Raw genomic sequence first — 21,910 nt, forward strand, 5'->3', positions numbered from 1 at the left:
CTGGGCCCAGAGTCTTCCTCCTCATGCCTGCTGGAGCCGGTGGGATTGGGGCTGCTCTCTGCCCCAGCTCCTGGCCCCGTGGCTCCCCGGCCCCCACCTGGCCCAGCCTCTCAGCATTTGTTAATGCAATTAACAGGGCGGTCTGTGCTGAAGGGCTGGGGGCCAAGGTCTGACTCACACCTCCCCTTCCTCCCCTCCAGCCGCCAAACGGTAGAGGACCGCTTGGCCTGCCAGACAGCGTCTGCAGAGAGCTCGTGAGGGGCCAAGAACGGCATCTTTCTCTCATTAGAAGCTTTTATGTGAACACAACTGCTATATTGGAGCTGGGCACTTGGCCGGCCCCGGAGCCCCAGTGCGGTTTCCAGCCGTCCTGAGCCGTGGCCCCGGCACAGCTGTGTGGGAGCTGGGCGAGCCCTGGAGGCCCTGGCTTCTCCCACAGCCTGGGGGCTCGGGCCCTCCGTCAGGGCCTGGGAGACATGGCGGGGCAGAGCTTACAAGTGGAGAGAGAGATGCTGAGGAGGATTCCGGGGGTGTATATGAGCCAGACAGGGATTCTCCGGGCTGGGGGAGCTCTCACATCAGGGTCCCTCCCCTTCTGGTGGAAACCAAAGGTCAAAGTTGCGGAGAACAGCTCAGGGCCTCAGGTGGACCCCCAGGAAGCAGATTCCAGGGACAAACTGAGGTCTCCAGATGGGGGTCCCACATCAGGTGCCCAGGGAGGTCTGAGGTAAATACTGTGGATGAGGTACAAACTGCCCCACGTGCAAAGGCCTCTAGCTGTGAAAGGGGACAGGGCCCCATCCCGAGGAGGGGATCAGGTGGCTCAGTGGATAGGGTCTTAGCATCCCACTGACACAGGTTTTGGGGATTTTAGGGATAATGAAGGTTTAACCTGGGGAGCAGCTGAACTTTAGGAGTTGGGGGCTGGGCTGAGAGTCTGGGGCTCAGATTCCTCTCCCAGACCAGAGAGGGGGTGGCACTGGAAGCCAGCAAGGAAGGGAAGGGCTGGAGGGGCCCACCCGGAAGTTGGTGCCTCCTTTGCCTAATGGGTCATAGATGGAGGGAGAAGGTGTCTCTGGGGCCCAGGAGATGGAGCTAATGACAAACGCCCTGCCTGGGGGTGAGGGGGTGGGGAGGGGCCGGGCTATATTTGACACCTGGAAGGCAGTTCCTACCTTGTACTTCGGTCCCCACCCTGCACCACGGTCCTTGGTTGTTCATCTTTGTAACTGGGGCCTGAGCTGACATTGCCCTTTCCTGGGGAAAGGGCCATAGCAGAGAAGCTCAGAAGCCATCTTGCCTCTGGGGGAGTGGTTTTGTGTTGCTGTTTTAAGCTTGGCCTCGCTGGCCAGTGGAACTTCCTGTGATGATGCACTTGTTCTATCTCTTGCTGTCCAATGCGGTAGCCGTGAGCCACGTGTGGGTGCTGAGCACTTGAAATATGGCTTGTGAGACTGAAGGAACTGCATTTTAAATTTTCTTTAATCTGAATCCATTTAAATTTAAATAACCACAGACAGTTCGCAGCTATAGCACAGCCTTAGAGGGTACAAAGTACGTCCACGTCCAGGTGGTCAGCTGAGACTCACCACAGCTCTTTGAAGCAGGAATTATCAGCCCCATTTCGTGGACAAGGCTGCTGGCACATGGTGGAGACACCTCAGTGAGATGAGATGTGTCTAGGGTCATGCAGATGAGATGTCGCTGAGCTGGGGTCAAACCAAACCAATAGTAGCAAGGACTACTGGGCACTACCCAGTTCTTGCTGCTACCCAGTAGCTAATCTGCAGGGGCTCCGAGCAGACAGTAGGGTGGGGTGGTGGTGGGGGTGCTGTTTCTGGAGTCTCTCCCAGGTCTGCCCATTCTAAGTTTGGTCCCTTCCCAAAAGTAGGGGTTTTGTGTGGAAAATCTGAGGGAATCTCTGATGACCGTACTAGGGTGGAGTGAGGGGAGAAAGGACTCAGCTAGGAAGATGGGGGGATTCGGGGAACGATGCCTTTTATTTCTTGTTTTTAAGGCAATTTCAGAAGTTTTCTTTTATTTCCCCCTCTTTTGGCATCCCTGCTCACTCCACAAAGTGGAACACCCACAGCTGGAACTTTCCACCTCTCTAATGCTCAGTGAAGAAGAGCAGGTCTGGGGAATGTGGAAAAGAAAGGGTTCCAAAGAGAGCAAATGATGAATGGCTAAAGACTGGCATCGGCAAGCGAGCTTGAGGAGGCTGCGTGACAGCATAGCTGTCCAGTTGTCCGAGGGCACTGTCCCGGGGCTGAGGGGTTAACTCTGGTTGTCCGAGGGCACTGTCGCGGGGCTAGGGGTTAACTCCGGTTGTCCGAGGGCACTGTCCCGGGGCTGGGGGGTTAACTCCGGTTGTCCGAGGGCACTGTCTCGGGGCTGGGAGGTACTCCGTCTTGTGTAGATTAACTCCCACAGGCTAAACATGGACATTGTGGTATCATGCTCGATAACTGGACCAATCATCAAATGGAGATTCGTTAGAGCCACATAACCATACTGGGTTGATTTCTCAAGTATAAGGCATGATCTCTACTCATTTAAATTTATTTATATATATTTTTAGAGACAGGGTCTTGCTCTGTTGTCCAGATTGGAGTGCAGTGGTGCCATCATGGCTCACTGCAACCTCAAACTCCTGAGCTCAAGTGATGCCTACCGCCTCAGCCTCCCAAGTAGCTAAGACTAGGGGTGTGCACCATCACACCCAGCTAATTTTAAAAAATTTTTTTGTAGAGGTGGGGTCCCACTATGTTTCCCAGGCTGGGCAAGCTCTTGGACTCAGGCGATCCTCCAGCCTCAGCCTCCTAAAGTGCTGGGTCTACAGGCGTGAGCCATAGCACCCGCCTCTATGATCTCTACTATTGAGGAAAAATTGGAGGCATGAAACTCCAAAGGCAAAACGTGAAGCCTCCCTGGTCCACCGTGGTTGGAGGTTTTCTCTCTTAAAATTCCTGCAGCACTGCATGGGACTGCTTCTCCGGGGACCTCAGCATTTCCTTCCTTGCTTTAAGCAACAGCCTCTGCCACTGGAGCTTCTGAGATGGCTGATTTCCTTTTGGATATTTAAGTTTTGAAATCATGCTCATTTGGCCTAGGAATGTTTCACTTTAGTCTCCTTTAAACAAAGGACACACAACCACGATTGCCTCTCCCTCCCAAAGGGTCACTGGACTCCATGCACCAGTAATGTTTCCGAAAATATCTTAAGTACCAACATACAGTGGCCAGCTTTTCATTTTTCCCAGTAGGAAAAAAGGAAAAACAAAACCAATTACCACTTGCCAACACCTTTAATTAAAAAGAACATTTTAACTCCAAAAATGTAGAAAAGACATCATCTCAAAAGACGCTCTTTAGATGGGAAAAAAAAAATAGCATTATGAAAAAGAAACAACTCAGGAAAGTGTTTATTTTTCTGACTTTAAGGCAGACCAGTAAAAACTGTCAGAATGTTCCCATTCATAGACAGGCACTCGATGCTACCATCATGGGCCCTTTAGGGGTGACTTTTGGGCAAGTGGAGAGAGAGGAGAGGAGTCTACATGCTCCAATCCCATAATGCGGACACTCGGCTCCAATCATGATGCTTACATTTCCGTGAAGAAGTCAAGTAGTTCTGGGCATCTTGCTGAGACTTGTGAAAACAAGAGAGAATGCGAGTGAAGCCGGCGAGAGCTGGTTCTAAACCTCCAAAAACCTGAAACTTGGAGGCTCTGCCTCAGCAGATAGGGCCTCCCCACCGTCTCCTACATGGTTAATTCAGAAGGGTTATCTTCCGGAGGGCATTTTCCCCACCAACACATCTGGCTGGTGTGGAAGCCTTTTAGAACTTTATTTACGATGATATTATATATTAAATGCCATTTCCACAGTTTCTGCTAACCACTCATTTCCCATGACCTGTTGGTTCATTGCACCAACCAAAGTTTGCCAGCCCTAACCCTCACTGAGGATCAAATTCCCTGCTTGGAAAGTGGCTTCTAGGAGTGTGGGAACCCCTACTGGTCAGAGCTTCCCCCGTGCAGGGCTCAGTCTTGTTTACCTTTCTGCCCTCGGCACTCAGTCTGATAAAGATAAGGTGCTTGCTAAATGTTTTCGGGAGGTATTATTAGTAAGCAGGGCAGAGCCAGAGCTGAGTGAGTCATGGCGAGCCACAGGGGCTTGGCTTGCAGGGTTTGGGGTCTTGCATTGCTACAGGGTGAAAGATCTTATTTTACAAATATACATATATAACATAAATAAATATACATAAAATATAAATATATGTATATGCATATGTAGATATTTAATTTCAATAGCTTTGGGAGTACAAATGGTTTTTGGTTACATGGATGCATTGTTTAGTGGTGAAGTCTAAGGTTTTAGTGCACCCATCACCTGAGTAGTGTACATTTTACCCAATATGTAGTTTTTTATTCCACACCCCTTTTCACTCTTTCCCTTCTGAGTCTCCAAAGTCCATTATAGCACTCTGTATGCCTTTGCTTTTTTAAAGATGGAGTCTTGCTCTTGTTGCCCAGGCTGGAGTGCAATGGTGCGATTTCAGCTCACTGCAACTTCCATCTCCTGGGTTCAAATGATTCTCCTGCCTCAGCCTCCTGAATAGCTGGGATTACAGGTGGCCACTACCACGCCCAGCTAATTTTTTTTTTTTTTTTTTTTTTGTATTTTAAGTAGAGATGGGATTTCACCATGTTGTCCAGGCTGGTCTCGAACTCCTGAACTCAGGTGATCCACCTGCCTCGGCCTCCCAAAGTGCTGGGATTACAGGCGTGAGCCACTGCACCCGGCCATGCCTTTTCATACCCATAGCTTAGCTCCCACTTAGAAGTGATGACATGAGGTATTTGGTTTTCCATTCCTGAGCTACTTCACTTACAATAATGGCCTCCAGCTCCATCCAAGTTGCTGCAAAAAGACATTATTTCATTCTTTTCTATGACTGAGTAATATTCCATGGTGTATATATACCACGTTTTCTTTTTCTTTTTTTTTTGGAGGTAGAGTCTCACTCTGTCCGGCTGGAGTGCAATGACGTGATCTTGGCTCACTCCCAGGTTCAAGTGATTCTCCTGCCTCAGCCTCCTGAGTAGCTGGGATTATAGGCACCTGCCACCATCCCTGGCCAATTTTTTGTATTTTTAGTGGAGACAGGATTTCACCACATTTTCTTTATCTACTCATTGGTTGATGGGCACTTAAGTTGGTTCCATATCTTTGCAATCGTGAATTGTGCTGCGATAAACATATGCATGTGGGTATCTTTTTGATAGAATGACTTCTTTGCCTTTACTCGGTATGGGATTGCTGGATTGAATGGTTCTTGGAGAAATCTCCATACTGTTTTGCATAGGGTGGAAATTTACATTCCCACCAGCACTGTATAAGTGTTCCCTTTCACCATGGCCATGCCAACATCGATTGTTTTGTGACTTTTTAGTAATGGCCATTATGGCTGTGATAGGGTGGTATCTCATAGTGGTTTTAATTTGCATTTCCCTGATGATGAGTGATGTTGAACATTTTTTCATGTACTTGTTGGCCATATGTATGAAGGATCTTACTGTGAATGTGAAGGATGGTGTGTTCTCAGGGCTCAGGAGGGGAAGAATGGAAGCTAGACTGTTTTCCAAAGGCCGTCCTCCGGGCAAGGACCACACACTCAGAGGTGGAAGCAGCATGACCTTCCTGTCACCCATGCCAGGCTGTAGGTCTCTGTGGCAGAGAGGTATGGGCCCATGTGGGAAACCACTCAGGCCTTCCCTTTCTATTCCCTCCCTAAAAATAAAACCAAGGCCGAGACCTGCTCTGGGCATGTCTGCTTCCTCCATGTTCCCTAGCACTGGCATGGCTGCTGGGCTGGCCCCAGCTGACCATGTTTCCAGTCGTGGTGGTGACAGGGGCCTGGCAGGTGGTCAGGTGGAGGCTAAGTCTGCTTGGGCAGATGGAGGGGTGGTCAGGCCAAAATCCTGCCGTGGTGGCAGTTTGTGTCTGGGGAAGTGCTCTGGGTTATAATTCTCTGACATGGTCTGCTTACCCAGAGGCCTGGGGCCTGCCAGGAAGAGGTGCCTGGGCACAGAGAAATAGGCTCTGGCCTTGGAGCCCAACTTGTGGTTGGAATGCTATTAAAATCTGTTACAGGTGCGGTGGCTCATGCCTGTAATTCCAGCACTTTGGGAGGCCGAGGCAGGCAGATCATGAGGTCAGGAGTTCAAGACCAGCCTGAGCAACATAGTGAAACTCCGTCTCTGCTAAAAAATACAAAAATTAGCCAGACATGGTGGTGTGTGCCTGTAATCCCAGCTACTCAGGAGGCTGAGGCAGGAGAATCGCTTGAACCCAGGAGGCAGAGGTTATAGTGAGTTGAGATCATGCCACTGCCCTCCAGCCTGGGAGACAGGGCGAGACTCCGTCTCAAAAAAAAAAAGAAAAGAAATCTGTAAACTGGTTACTTCCCTCTCTGAGGATAGACTGGTCTTTGAGGGCCCTTGGTGCACAATGTCCAATTCACTCATCCTTTGTGTCTCTGGTCAGCATCACCTCCTTCAAGAAGCCTTCCCTGACTTTCCCTACTCTGTGCCCCAGCCTGGGTTAGAGGGTCCAGTTGACATAGCACTTGTCCTGTAACCTGTGTGTTCTGCTTTCTGTGTCAAACAGTGTGCTAGAGACTCTATCACAAACTCCGCACCCAGTGCACGCTCTATGAAAGTTCACTGGATAAACCCATGAGCTGATGTACATCCTCCGTCATTACTTTAAAATTCTGTGTGGGCTTTGGAAGAGCGTGGGGTCCTGGGGTCTCCACTGTCAAGGCCAATTGGGACGTTCATTTTCTCAGGACAGAGTTCTCAAGGGTGCATTTGGTGGCTGATTTGAAGCCAACAGATCCCTTTGTTTCCGTATCAGCTCTGGGCCATGGCTCAGAGATGGTAGAGAGGAAGAGGAAGAATCATCCCCACCCAGCTGGGAGTCAGTGGGGTGGAAAACCTGGGCTTCTCAATCACACAGAACTGGATTTGAATCCTGGCTCCACCATTAACTAGCTGGGTGACCTCAGGCAAGTCTCTTACCCTCTCTGAGCTTCAGCAGCATTATCTATAAAATGGGAATCACAGTCACATCTGCTGCATAGGATTGTTGAGAGGCTTCAGTGACAGCGTGTATGCAGGACACTATGCCAGGCCTGTTGTCAACACTCATCAGATAGCAGCTGCCGTAATAAAAATAATAATCGTGTCATTGTGAGGTGTATGTTAGGAGGTAAACATACAAAGAGGTTAAGAGACAGTCACTACACTTCAAGGAGCTGGCTAAATGAGTTAGGAAATTGAGACACATGCATAAAGAACTAATGGCAGCGTGCAGGCATGCCCCGTGGAGGGTGAACATGGCAGGTTTTTTCCTGTTGGTCAAAGGAGGGAGCAGCTGCTGAGAGATGGGTGTCCAGGATGGGGAAGTGGGCCTTGAAGGATCAGTAGGAGTCAGGTAAATGGAGAGGAAGTGGGAAAGAAGAGAGAACGGGCCGGGCGCGGTGGCTCATACCTGTAATCCCAGCACTTTGGGAGGCCGAGGTGGGTGGATCACAAGGTCAGGAGTTCAAGACCATCCTGGCCAACATAGTGAAATCCCATTTTTACTAAAAATACCAAAAAAAGCTGGGCATGGTGGCAGGCACCTGTAGTCCCAGCTACTTGGGAGGCTGAAGCAGGAGAATCACTTAAACCTGGTAGGCAGAAGTTGCAGTGAGCTGAGGTGGTGCCACTGCACTCCAGCCTGGGTGACAGAGGAAGACTCTGTCTCAAAAGAAAAAAAAAAAGAAAGAAAAGAAGAAGAGAAGACATAGCACATGCAAAGACAGAGAGAAGACAGATCAGAGGCTACCTGGGGCCACAGCCAGCAGGCCAGCTTGGCTGGAACAGGCTGACATAGAGGAATGTTAGAGGGGATCAGACCAGGATAGTCTTCAGTGCTAGTCTATGGACTTGAATCTTGAAGACACCAGGGAGCCATTGAAGGTCTCTGTGATATGGGCCATGTGGAATTTTCGAGGTGTTTATCCAGGCCAGCCCCCGTTTTGGATTCTGGTACTATTCTCCGAAAGGAGAGTTCAGCTCACAAAACCCAGGCACCTGATCTGGGTAGCGGTGCCTGGAAGTTTCACAGGTGCACTTAAGATCCCTGGGGTGACAGGGTCTGTGTGTCTGCCTCCGCTTCCTCACTGACCTTGCCTATGCCTGATCTGCCGCCAGACCCCGGCCTCCCTGGGTCCCGGTGGCTCCTCAAGCATGCCATGTTCCTTCCAGGCTCCAGCACCTGGTCTGCACCTCGCCCTCTGCCTGGGAGACTGCCCAGATCTTTGGGGGTCCACTTCCTTTGCATACTCCCATCTCTCTCTTCAGAGAGGTGCCCTGGCCGCCCCATCTGAGTCTCCTGGTTGGGCCTGGACCTCTGCATCACCTGGGTTAATTGTCTTCACAGCCCTTGAAACTGCCTGATGCCACATCATGCTATTGTTTCCTTACTTCCTGTTGGTGTCCTTCACTCGACTGCAAGCCCCAGGCAGACAAGGACTTTGTCCCAGTGTCTGGCACTGGCTAGGGCTCAACAGCTATTTGTTGAACGAATGAGTGACAGATGAATGAGGTGTTGGGTTTTGAGGGTCCAGTGTGAGCCAGACCATGCTGCCCAGCTCACACGTGTTCCCTGATGGAGGTCCTGGAGGGGGAGGGGCGGGACACTGCATCCCAGTGTGTGCCTCTGTGTGGGATGTTCCCTTGGTCATGTATCACTGGATGTGGCTGTGGACTTTGCAAGGGGATGAAGGACAATGAAGAGAGGAGTCAGCCTGGGGAGCTGGTGGCTAATGCTGCATAGGGCTGACCGGGAAGAGGGCCCGTTTTCAGCTCCACCTTGCCCCCAGCTGGACCCACAGCCCAGGAGGCAGAATCCAGAGAGAACCTGAGCCCTGAACGGAAGCCCCACAGAGGAGGGGACTTACCTGGCCGGCAGAGGCTGTGATGCTGGTAGCTGTGTTCTGGCCACTGGACTTTCTCCAGCCATAGTCGGGAGTTCTGCCTTGTTAAGGAGGGCGGGAGATGGAGAGCAATGGAAGGAGAGGTGAGACTGTCAAGTTGAAGATGCCTTTGAAGGACCCTTAGAGTCCTCCAACCTCCTTAGTTCACCGCTCCCATGATTTAGGAGCAAATAGAGGCTCAGTGAAGTCAAGACCACACAGTTCATGAGTGACAGGAAAACCCCAGCAACTCAAACTGCTTGAATTTCATGCCAATGTTGGGCCCTTTTCCATAAAAGAGACTCATTCATTCATTCATTCACTCCATATTTACTGAGAATCGACTCTGTGACTGTCCCTATTCTAAGTTCTGGGGCTGCCCTCATGGGACTTCCAGTCTGGTGGGAGTGAACGTTTCAGTGTAAACACAGTGTCAGGCGTGTACTTCCTCTTCAGGGTGTTCTGTGGGCTCTGGTGGCTTGAGCCACTCTGCAGCTGGCCACACAGTCTTTGGTTGTCCAAAGATTAGAGGTGAACTCGTCCTGGGGGACTGTGGATGAAAGTGGGAGAGACGTGGGTCAGGGAGCCCTCTGAGGCCAGGAGAGTGGCTTCCTGCTTGAGCAATGGGATCAGCAGCACTCAGCAGGCCCTTCTAACAGGCAGGTATGGGCAGCTGTGGTCTCAGCACCCCATGGCCACTGCTGTCACCTTTCTCCCTGTGTCCTCAGCCGTGTGCCAGCCACCGTGCCAGAACCGGGGCTCCTGCAGCCGCCCTCAGCTCTGCGTCTGCCGCTCCGGCTTCCGTGGAGCCCGCTGTGAGGAGGTCATTCCTGATGAGGAATTTGACCCCCAGAACTCCAGGCTGGCACCTCGACGCTGGGCCGAGCGTTCACCCAACCAGCGCAGGAGCAGTGCGGCCGGAGAGGGCACCGTGGCCAGAGCACAGCCGCCTGCACCACAGTCACCGCCAGCCGGGTAAGTCCCCTTCTCTGTGGGGCTTGGAGTCCGGGGCTCAGAATCTTTCTGGAGGGGCTTATTCCTTTAGACGGCTTGGTAAAGGCTGGTGGAGAAGCCTCAGAGTCACCTTCCCTCCTCCCCACCCTCCTTGGCTCTCCCTCACATGTCCAGAGATATGAGCAGGAGAGTAGGTGTTGAGGCTGGCATGGGTGTTGCCAGGCTAGGGTGGAAAGAGGAGGGAAGTGAAGTCTTTGCCCTCGAGTGCCTGAAAGAAAGCTGAGGAGGGCGTGTACCTGGGACCACAGCCTCTTGGCTCACAGCCTAGCTTTGCCATTTCCCAGGTGGGCCACCCCAGGTGAGTCACTTACCTCTCTGCCTCGGATTCTGCATCAGTAAGGTGGGAACAATGATAATACCTGTGTTATGAATTGTCGCAAAGATTAAATTAATCCTCTGGGCGCGATGGCTCACGCCTATAATCCCAGCACTTTGGGAGGCCAACACGGGTGGATCATGAGGCCAGGAGTTTGACACCAGCCTGGCCAAGATGGTCAAACCCCATCTCTACTAAAAATACAAAAATTAGTCAGACCTGGTGGTGGGCGCCCATAATCCTAGCTACTTGGGAGGCTGAGGCAGGAGAATCTCTTGAACCCAGGAGGTGGTGGTTGCAGTGAGCCAAGATCACGCTACTGCACTCTAGCCTGGGCAACAGAGTAAGACTCTGCCTCAAAAATAAATAAATAAAGATTAAATTAGTAAATATAAGGAAAGTGCTTAGAGCAGTACCTGGCACATATGGAAGCTATTTATGTATGTTATCCCCTACCCCATCCCTGGCCTCCTCCTCCTCCACCTGTGGTCCCTGTGATGTAGAAAGGACTCTGCCAGAGAAGCCCCTTCAGTTTCCTCAGCACCCAGCTTCGGCCTCTCTCCTTACAAGGGAGGAGAAGGAACATGTGGGGGACGGGAGTAGAAAGAAAAGTGAACAAGGGGAGTGTTCTGGGCAGGATTCCCTGGCCTGCTTGCCAGCCAATCTGGCTAGACTTTTTCTAGCTCAGGACAGGAAATCTGAACTTTACAAACCAGTCCATTTCTAGGGGACTGTGTTTTCCTTTTCATTTTTCAGGTTAGTTTTTCCATTCGCTTCCTACTTAAGAAGTTCTTTCTGAAATGTTGCAACCTTGCCTTGCTGAAATAAAGGGGAAGAGGATTTGCCCTCTCAGAGGCCAGGAGAAGCAGGAAGAGGAGGCCGACCTTGAGGTTAGGTCTCAGCAGGAAAGGTCAGGAGAGACTGGCTGAGTAGGAGGGAGAGCAAAGAAAGGAGGTTGAGGGTATTCAGGAACTCTGGGAACGGGTGAGGTCAGGCAGACCAGGGTTTTGGTGAGCTGGGCTCCAGGCCCCAGGCACCCAAGCAGATGTTTTCCAAGGGCAGCTAGGAGCAGGGAGAAAGAAAGGGTGGACTCAGGTCAAGGGCCTAGGGAGCTCCAAGGTCAAGAGCAAAAGAGCCAAACCCTGCAGCCAAGGCCCAGGGATGCTGGGGCAGAAACAAAGAGCAGAGCTAAGGAGCCCCAGATGGATAACAGTGTGGGCCTGGGATTGGCTGTGAGCAGGTGGGCAGTGCCAGTGGTGCCTTCTTCTGATCCGTCCAGGCCGAGGGTCCAGGTGGGACTCCCGTTCACGAATGTGTCCCTGGTACCTAACACCATGCCTGACACACTTCTGTGCTCAATCATTGTAAGTTAAATGGATAAATAACTGAGGATAAATAAATGATGGGGAGAGGGGAGGCTGCGAGGCAAGGAGGATGCCATGTGAGCCTTCCATCCCCTAGTGAAGGTTTCCTGTCTGTGACAGGCAGTGGAGGGCCGAGGTCCTGGGTGAGGTCTCTGGCCCACAGCAGGTCTGTCCTCTTTGACTTTCACAGGCTCCCTGGCTAGGGGCTACTGTGATGTTCTTAATGAGCTGCAGCCTCTAGGCCAGCCAGTCTCTCTGTGCCCTGGGGCCTCAATGCTATGAAATCTGGGAGCGCCTTGTTGTTGGCCCAGCTGCTGGCCCAGCTGTGTTTTGTTTTAGGAGACCAAATCCTGCTTGCCTGGTGGTGTCAGACATTTCCTGTGACCTTGGCCAGGTTTCCCAAGCAGTCCCTGGCCTCTCTCCTGACAGCAACTTGGACAGGCCCTGTGTGTCCAGATAGAGGCGGTGACATGACGCAGGGGGCATTCTAGGAGTTGGGGAGGGAAATGCCTGGGGAGGGGACCACTACATGGATTGGTGATGGCCAGATGCCCCCTGGAGGAGAGCAGGCAGAAACCGAGAGACTCGTGTTCAGGAGGAAGACCAGAGGGAGAGGCCAGGAGCGTCTCAGGCGGCAGGCAGGGTGCCCTACAAAGGACCAGACTGATGTTGTCCAGCTGTCATCTGGGCTGGCTGTAGGGGCCTGGAGACTCCCTCTGAGCCCCATGCCATGAGTTCTTCCCCAAGGCTGGGCAGAAGGCCTGCCTCACCTGGAGAGCAAAAGCAGGCAGCCTGGAAGGGACTAAAAGATGGAGAGAGGGCTGGTTGCAAGAACCCGAAACCTGCAGGCTTCGGAAAGCAGTGGTTTAGACCAGTGCGTCCCAAACGGAAACTAGTAGGTGAGTCACCTGGGGACTTGTCAACATGCAGGTTCTGATTCAGCAGGTCTGGGATGAGCAGCTCTAACGTGATCCCCTGGGATGCTGATACTACCGGACCATGGACCATGTTTTGAGTAGTCAGGGTTAGAGCCTGGGCTTCGGTGTGCTCTAATTCTGGATTTACCACTCACCAGCTATGTGACAATAGGTACTCGTCCTAACCTCTCTAAGCCAATAGTGTCCACCTGATAGGATGACAGGAAAGATTAAATGAGATCATGTGAGTAGAACACTTAGCGTGGCGCCTGATGTGAGTTAGCGTTCAACACACATTTGGTGTCAATAGGCAGGATCTCTCTGCCTTGAGGACTTGGGTGGATGGGAGGAGGTTGCAAAGAGCAGACAGAGGAAACTGGAGCGTGTGTGTGTGTGTGTGTGTGTGTGTGTATACGTGTGTGTGCACATGTACATATGTGTAGACCTGTTCTGAGAATAAATCAGAGCCCAGACCCAGCCTCAGGGGTCAGCAGATCCAGCAGTGGCTTTGGCTGGCTTGGGGTAGGGTTATTCCACCAGGACCGTTGTTACCAGCCCTAGGGGAGAGGAGGTTAAGGGTAGATGTCAAGAATGGGAAGACCTCCGCTGGGTTTGCTCCTTGTCCAGACCTGAGGACCTAGAGGCTGAGCCCTGGGGACATCTACACAGGCTTGAGGAGGATCACTTGAACCCAGGAGATGGAGGTTGCAGTGAGCTGAGATCACACCATCGCACTCCAGCCGGGGTGACAAGAGTGAAACTCCATCTCAAAACGAAAAAAAAAAAAAGAAACTAAGCAAGCTTGGTCACGACATGGGCAACAAGGGGCCTGAAGGGCAGTGCTGAGCCCTGAGTGGGGTGTCTGGGGGGTGTCTGGGGAGCTGTGGCCCCATGGTGGTGGCTCCCAGCAGGCAGCTCCTGCCTGGTTGCTCCCTCTCCTCTGGATTGCCTCCTGTCTGCACACCCCACCTCTTTATCCACTGTGCACTGTGTTCATTTTGTACGGCTGCCGTGATACACAATCGCAAAATTAGCAGGTTAAAAGAACACACATTTATTTCTGTACAGTTCTGTAGGTCACACATCTGAAACCGGTCTCAGCAGGCGGAAATCAAGGTGTGAGTAGGCTCCTGGGACTCTAGGGGCTCTGTTGCCTCGCTCATTCAGGTTATCTACAGAATTCAGTCCCTTGCAGTTGTAGGACTGAGGCCCCGTTTCCTTGCTGGCTGTCACTCGAGGGCTGTTCCTAGCATCAGGAGCTGCCCTCATTCCTTGGCTTGTGGCCTCCTTCCTTCATCTTCAAACCCAGCAGCAGCAGCTGGACTCCGTGTTTGCATCTTCCCTCTGCCTGTCTCTTCGGCTGTCTCTGTCACTGACTCGCTCCCTTGCCTCCTTCTTCTACTTTTAGGGGCCCATGTCATGACCCTGGGCCCACCCAGATAATCCAGGACCATCTCTCTATTTTAAGGTCAACTGATGAGCAACCTTAATTCCATCAGTCAACTGATTAGCAATTTTAATTCCATCCATAACCTGAATTTTCTTTTGCTATTTGATATAAGATATTCAAAGGTGTAACCCCAGGGATGGAGATCATGGGGGCCAACCACACCCACTCACTGCAGCACATTCCAGTTGGGACCCTTGTCTAAAGTGGAAGAGCTCCCTCTTATCGAGGGCTTGCCACAAGGGTGGCCCTACGTGATCTGGCCTCAAAACCTTTCTGACATCCCCGCTGTCCACCCTCACCTCTCAGCCCGTGTTCATCCTCCTTCTGCCCTGCCAGCTGACTGTATCTTCCTCAAACACGCTGGAGACAATCCTACCTCAGGGCCTTGGCACTTGCTATCTCCCTCCCTGGAGCCCTGAAATTTTTTTGTTTGTTTTTGAGCCAGCGTCTCACTCTGTCACCCAGGCTGGAGTGTAGTGTCACAGCTTACAGCCTCGACCTCCTGGGCTCAAGCGATCCTCCTATCTCAGCCTCTCAAGTAGCTGAGACTACAGGTGTGCACCACCACACCTGGCTTTTTTTTTTGAGATGGAATCTTGCTCTGTCGCCCAGGCTGGAGTGCAGTGGCGCAATCTCGGCTCACTGCAACCTTGGTCTCCCAGGTTCAAGCAATTCTGCCTTAGCCTCCCAAGTAGCTGGGACTACAGACGTGTGCCACACCTGGCTAATTTTTTTTTTTTTGTATTTTTAGTAGAGATGGGGTTTCACCATATTGGCTTTTAGAGATGTGGTTTCACCATGTTGCCCAGGCTGGTCTCCAACTCCTGGGTTCAAGCAATCTCCCTGCCTTGGCCTAAGTGCTGGGATGACAGGCGTGAGCTCAGGGCAAGCTGAGCCACTGTACCTGGCCCCTGCATTAGTTTTCTAAGGCTTCCATAACAAACTGAGTGGCTTAAAACAGTAGAAATGTATGCTCTTACAGCTCAGGAGCTGGAAGTCCAAAAATCGAGGTGGCAGGATTGGTTTCCTCTGAGATCTGAGGGAGAAGGTTCTGTGCCTCTCGGCCAGCATAGCTGGTGGCAATCCTTGCCTTCCTTGGCTTGTAGCTGCATGACCTTGACCTCTGCCTCACTCATCACAGGGCCTTCTTCCTTGCGTGTGTCTGTGTGTCTCTGTGTTGTCAACTTCTTATAAGGGTGCCAGTCATTGGATTTAGGGTCCTCCCTAATCCAGCTTGACCTCATCTAAACCTAACTAATGACATCTGCAAAGGCTATTTCCAAATAAGGTCACATTCATAGGTCCGGGGTTAAGACTTCGTGTCTTTTCGTGGGGACACAATTCAACCCACATGAAAACACTTCCCCCAACACTCCCATGGCTGCTTCTCCCCTTTCCTTCTTGGTGGGGCCCTCTCTGCCCATTACATCTAAAGCCCTCCACACCCTCCTACCTCGCACCTGGCTGTTTTTCTCTGCAGCACTAACATCTCAGGTATTTTACCTGTGTATTTGAATTAATGTTTTTCTTACCCCAAGAAACTGTCAGGTGAGGGAGGACAGGGGGTTTTCTCTGTTTTATTGGTTGATATCTCTCCAGCACCTTGAGCATGACTCAGCCCATTGTAGAGCTGAGTAGGGCTGGGTCAATTAGCTGTCTGCACACATTTTGTTTTACGTCTCACAGCTCCTTGCAACAGGTGGCCCTGTTTGCAACAGGTGTTGCCATTCCATTGGTGAGAAGAGGCTCAGAGAGGGGAGGTAGCCCATCCCTACGCTTTCCCGGCCTGGTGTCTCCAGCACCTGTTCTCTGCCTGCACTAATCTCTCTGAGCTTTTGTTTGTGGGGAGACAGGGAAGGGTCGGGGCACCAGGCAGCTCTTGCTGGAGGTCCAACCTTGGGTGGTGAGCGCCGGGACCACTGGGCGCATGTGGCAGCATGTGCCTGTGTGTGGCTGGTCACCTGGCAGAGGCTCCCTACCCCAGAGAGAACCCCACCTTGCCTCAGCCTCCCAGCTCCACAGGGGCCCTGTTGGCACTTTTTGGCATGACCTTTAACCTACTGCAGCTGAGAATGAGCCCTCGGGTTTCCTGTGGGAGCGCTGCCCCTCCACCCAAGACCTTTGACTAACTTTCCTGTTGGGAGCACAGGGACTCCAATCCCAAGTGGGTGGTCTCTCTAAGTCTGAGGGAACAGAGGGACCTTGCAATAGATTGTTGCCCCACAGCCACTGTAGGGAGACCTAGGCATCCCTTCCCAGGGACAAAGGTGCCAGGAAGGCAGCATCCCCTGGCTGAGAGAATGGCAAGGGGTTTTCCCAGTGATGAGGCACAATCGGAAACTAGGTGCCAGGGCTGGGTGAGGTGGCTCATGCCTGTAATCCCAGCACTTTGGGAGGCTGAGGTGGGCAGATCGCCTGAAGTCAGGAATTTGAGATCAGCCTGGCCAACATGGCGAAACCCTGTCTCTACTAAAAACACACAAAATTAGCTGGGCGGGTGTCTTTGCAGGCTTGGTAGCAGGCATCTGTAATCCCAGCTACTTGGGAGGCTGAGGCAGGAGAATTGCTTGAACCTGGGAGGTGGAGGTTGCAGTGAGCTGAGGTCACGCCACTGCACTCCAGCCTGGGCAACAAGACCAAAATGCCATCTCAAAAAAAAACTAGGTGCCGGGAAGAGAGTGGCTGAGAACAGACACCCAGCATGGGGAACTCAGTGTGGCAGCTTGTAAATTGCGTCCCCTTCCTCCAGTGCCAGCAGCAAAGGGGTGGGGGGCAGGGAGGACACAGGACGAGGCTCCCTGCATGGCTGCTGTGGATGGGTTTCCTGATGATATCATGAACCTAGAGGCGGATATTCAGGCTTGGCTGGCGGGAAGGAGCCGTGTGGCACCGTTACGAGTGAGTGCAGACTGGTCCCTGTCTGGGGCAGTGCTGGGCGCCCTGAGCATTAGACTCTGCTGGTTGGAGAAGGGGATATGAGGAGGGTGCCCGGTGGCCCAGTGCGTGTGTCAGCGGAGCCCGGGGCAGGGGGTTAAATTTGGTTTTAGGTAGAATTTAAATCATGATGCCCTCGCAAACTTTGCAAGCCCCTTTACCTCTCTGAAACTCAATTTCTTTGACTTTGATGTGGGAAAACAAATGCCCATCTCTTAGGATTGTTGGGAGAATTTACTGAAATAATGTAGCCTGATTTGTGGGGTGTCTGCCACACAGTCCAATAAACATGAAATCCCTTGGCCTACCTGCCTACTCCATGTGCTTATGACAAATCAGTGTAGAACACCTCATTTGCCAGGATGAGTTTTTCTGCATCCCACTGTCTGGGCTTACAGCTGGGGAAACTGAGGCAGGATGCAGGTTGGCCACTAGGTTGTAGGTCAGCCTGAAGGCCTGCCCTGACCTTCTGAGCCTGGCCCCTGCTCCAGCCCCTCCCACCGCTGCCGCCCTCCTCTCGGGGCTTCTGTGTGCTGCTGCGTGCCTTCTGCTTGTTCCTTTGGGCTATGCAGCCCCCTGTTTGTCCCTCTTCCTCCTCATTCAAGTCCCTTGGACCCAAGACTGTTCTCTGATTCAGCTGGGACATGCTGGGAGACCAACATGTGCTCAGAGACTTTGGGAAAATCCTCTCCCCTTCCTGGACCTGTTCCCACATTTGTAAATCAGAGGGCTAGTGTGGATCTCCTCTAAGCTCAAGAGCTAATGGTCAGCTGGGCACAGTGGCTCATGCCTGTAATCCCAGCACTTTGGGAGGCTGAGGCGGGTGGATCACTGGAAGTCAGGAGTTCAAGACCAGCTTGGACAACATGGTGAAACCTCGTCTCTACTAGAGATATGAAAATTAGCTGGGTGTGGTGATGCGCACCTGTAATCCCAGCTACTCAGGAGGCTGAGGCGGGAGAATGGCTTGAACCTGGAGGCAGAGGTTGCAGTAAGCCGAGATCACGCCACTGCACTCCAGCCTGGGTGACAGAGCCAGACTCGGTTTCCAGAAAAAAGAAAAAAAGAGAGAGAGAGAAAGAGTGAATGGTCTAGGACTCTGGCTGCCAGCCTGGCCACTTCCCATCCCTGATGGTGAAATGTGCTTATTCTCCCCTTGGTCTGTTTCCAAGGTTGTGACAAGAACATGCGAGCCTCTCACCAGCACATACCGTCGTCGCTGTCCCTGACGCCTTGGCGAGCCTGCTGGGGACTAAGCAGCCTGCATCTTCTGTGCTATGTCACCCGCTTCCTCATGGCCACTGAGTGCTCTTCCTCTGCGGGGTTAACTCAACCCTACAAATTTTTGGTGGCCTCCGAGGATTGAGCCCCCCTCTCTCTTTCTTTTATTTTTTTAGCCTTTTTTGTTTCTTTTTCTTGACCTGTTTTTATAACTCTGATTCCCAAAATTGCCCCTTGGGTTTTTCTGGAATTTCCCCAACACTTAGGACCTTGAAAACTATTTTGAATGGACTCAGAATTTGTAAACCCAATATTGGTCTCTTAGCTACTAACTGGCCTTGTGACCTTGGCCAAGCCATTTAACATCACTAAGAATTCGTGTCCCTATCTGTAAAACAAGAGGGTTAATTCTTCCCTCATGGGATGTTGTGAGAATTAACTCAGATGTGTGCGAAAGATTGCTTTGTGAGTTTTAACATGCCTTACAAGTGCTCGTTATTACCTTTTAGCTGTCCTGACCCTGGGCTGAGGTATTTGCTCATGCCTGGTATATGTACAGAAGCCACTTTTAGGAAGAAGCTCCTCAGTGAGGCCCTTGAGGAAGTCTCTTAAAGTAAATCTTTTAATTTTTTTTTTTTTTTGAGATGAAGTCTCACTCTGTCACCAGGCTGGAGTGCAGTGGCACATTCTTGGCTCACTGCAACTCTGCCTCCCAGGTTCAAGTGATTCCCCTGCCTCAGCCTCCCGAGTCGGTGAGACTACAGGCGTGTGCCACCACGCCCAGCTAATTTTTTTTATTTTAGTACAGATGGGGCTTTACCATGTTGGCCAGGATGGTCTCGATCTCCTGACCTCGTGATCTGCCTGCCTTGGCCTCCCAAAGTGCTGGGATTACAGGCGTAAGCCAGCACGCCCGGCCAGAAATCTTTTAATTTTAAGCTTAGGGAAGGACATCCCCTGTCGTGTCCAGCTTAATACGACAGGGATGTCCTTCCTTCATACCACACTCTCTGTGACAGGTACCCCAAGAGTTGTGTAGTACCCAGCCTGTGCAGCTGTATGTGGTGATTCTAGACCTGGCTTCTTTCCAGGATGAAGAGAGAGGTCTCCAATTTCCCTAACAAAGTGTGTTGATTCAAGGCAGTCCTCTCCAGCTGGGTTTGGCCGTGGAGGTCCCTTCTAGGAGGGATGGACCTCAGGGGCTTTGTAGTGTTAACGCGCACCTCTCCACCCCACACAAAATACCTGAGACCCTTGGAGGTCAGGCCCTGAGCAGGTCATGGCTGGCCTTAGGGGCACAGGTGTGGGATGATAAAAAGACTCCGGCTCTGGGCAGATGTAACCCGGGGCACATGGTCTAGCTATGCTTTGATCTGGAGCCTGGAGACCCCAGGAGAGGTGGTGAGAAAGGTGGGGGCCAGTATGCCTTCCTTCTTCTGCATGGCAAAGCCAGCAACCTCTTCCTTTTGTCATGCTTGGTGCAGGGCAGATACCCCTGGGTTGGTGAGGATGCCGAGCTCAGGCCTCTGAGTGCTCAGGGGAGGAGGCCCCTCCTCCTCCCCATGTGGGGCACTGGACAGATTCGAGGGAAATGGTGTCTGCTTTCTACACACTTCCTCCTGCCTTCCTCCTTCTCCCATTGGAGCCTGAAGGCAGACATCTGGCCCAAGATCTCAAAATCTCTGATGACAACCTAGTGACTCCCTTTTTAAGGTTTCTCCAGGAGCTGAGGATTATATGGGCCACATCCTAGGTTTGGTTTCAGGAGAGGACTCCTCCCAGCCCAGTCCCAGGTCCAGCCTTTAATACATCTCTGAGATACGAGCTATTCGCCTTCTGTCCTCCCACAGCCTGAAGCTGGGTGATGGGAAAAGCCACCTCTTCCAGTTCACCATCATCATCGTCATCATCAGGATCAGCAGGATTTATTGCATCCTGTTATGTTTCAGGCACTGTGCTAGGTTCCTACCCTTTTCTTTTCCTCCTTGCTGTCCCCACTTCACAGTCACCAGCTCAGTGACATGCAGGACGTGGATGTTGCCCACATGTCTTTTGGTCAATTGTGTTGTGTCTAAGTAGTGGAGTATAAATGGCATTGCACGGGGACCCGCGCTCAGAAGCAGAGGGGTACGGAGGTTCCCCAGAGCTCATCACGGCCTTGGTGGTATGCTTAGAATTATGGTGACCACGGTGAAAGTTTGGGTTAAGAATGGCTAGCACTAAGGTTGTGGTTAGGGTGACATTCTCTTTAACATGACGGTAGTGGTTAGGGTAAGATTAAAGGGCTAACTAGTAGTGCAGCATTAGAGTGAGGTTTCAATCTTAGGGTTGTTGTCAGGGTTGGGTTAGGTTCTGCTGAAGTAACATTTAGGACTGTGGGGTTTTTTTTTGATTGTATGTGGTTGCTGTTCTAACCTGCCATTGATGGAGCCTTATTGAGTAAGCTGGCAGTTTACAGGCACCACCTAATTTAATACTGGGGGCAGCCTGGCACAGTGGCTAAGAGCATGGGCCACAAGTCAGATAGGCCCCGGTTCCATCTGACTCGGTTGCCCCCTAGCCATGCTGTCAAATGTGTTCTTTCACCTCCCCAAGTCTTGGTGTGAAAGACTGTTGATACCAATACTGACTCCGCAGGGCTGTGGTCAAAATAACACAAGGGAATGTGGATCAAGTGCTGGGTCACATAGGTAAGGGTTCAGCACTCGATAGCAAATACTTTTTCTTGTCTGGGTCAGTTAGAGTTCCAGCAGGAAAGAGATGGCACACTCGATGTATTTATTTACAAAGGCACCGACAGGGGCAGGAGAAAACAATGACGGAAGATGGAGTATCCCAGGGTAGCTACCTAGGCAAGTCCTTACCCTCCAGGTCTAAAGGGGCAAGGGACCAGAAGTCATAAGAACCCAGGGTAGCTCAGGCTATAGGAGAGGGCCTTGGACAGGGCTGTGGCCGCTGGTGGAGGAATGTAGCCACTGCCCACTTCAGCGCCTGTCGCAAGGGAGCTGGGAGAATCCGCACCTACACTCACCTTCTCCTGCCCTCTGACCTCCTGCTGGAGTTCCCCATTAACTGCACTGGACCGGAAGACCAAGACCGAGGGCACAGGAACCTCCCAGGTCCCAGAGAGGGGATAGAGGGGGATCCACGGGTGACTGGAAGATCCTCAGCACATTTGCCAGTCCTTGCTGTGACCCTATGAGGAGGGTATTCCCATGACCTCCCCCTTTGCAATGAGGACACTGAGGGTAAGGGCAATTCCAGCCCAGTTCTGCTTGACTTCAGAACTTGCATTTGTAGTCATTGTGCTAACCAGCTTCCAGGACATGTGAGCCTAGGCCAGTGTGGGAACACCCAGCTTGGCTTGGAAACTGCAGAGGACTGAGTCAGGCAAGGTATCCAGTGTCTTTTCAGAAAACTGCAGAAGTCGATGAGGGCCTGGAGCAGCATTCAGCCTCATTAAAATGCTAATGTATGCAGTTTCCAGCACTGGACTTAAAAAAATAGTAACAATAAACATTTCAAGCTTGTAGCTATGCTCATAGCATCTAACTGACTGAAATCCTGCAGGATTTTTGTTTGAAAGGAAGAGGTTGGCCGGGCGCGGTGGCTCAAGTCTGTAATCCCAGCACTTTGGGAGGCCGAGGCGGGTGGATCACGAGG

General features: G+C 51.7%; 1 protein-coding gene across 7 annotated transcripts in view; it reads left to right on the forward strand.

Annotated features, from left to right (window-relative positions):
- Positions 1 to 21,910, forward strand: part of LTBP2 (latent transforming growth factor beta binding protein 2) — a 117,282-nt gene that overhangs the window by 21,284 nt on the left and 74,088 nt on the right. For all 7 annotated transcript variants that reach the window (XM_032287870.1, XM_032287869.1, XM_032287866.1 and 4 more), the window contains exon 3: positions 9,760 to 10,006. In XM_032287870.1, the coding sequence (XP_032143761.1) occupies positions 9,760 to 10,006 (247 nt within the window). The remainder of the gene's footprint in view (positions 1 to 9,759; positions 10,007 to 21,910) is intronic.

Source organism: Sapajus apella, unplaced genomic scaffold, assembly GCF_009761245.1.
Source record: "Sapajus apella isolate SASKATOON/1434 unplaced genomic scaffold, GSC_monkey_1.0 scaffold20, whole genome shotgun sequence".
Lineage (NCBI taxonomy): Eukaryota > Metazoa > Chordata > Mammalia > Primates > Cebidae > Sapajus > Sapajus apella.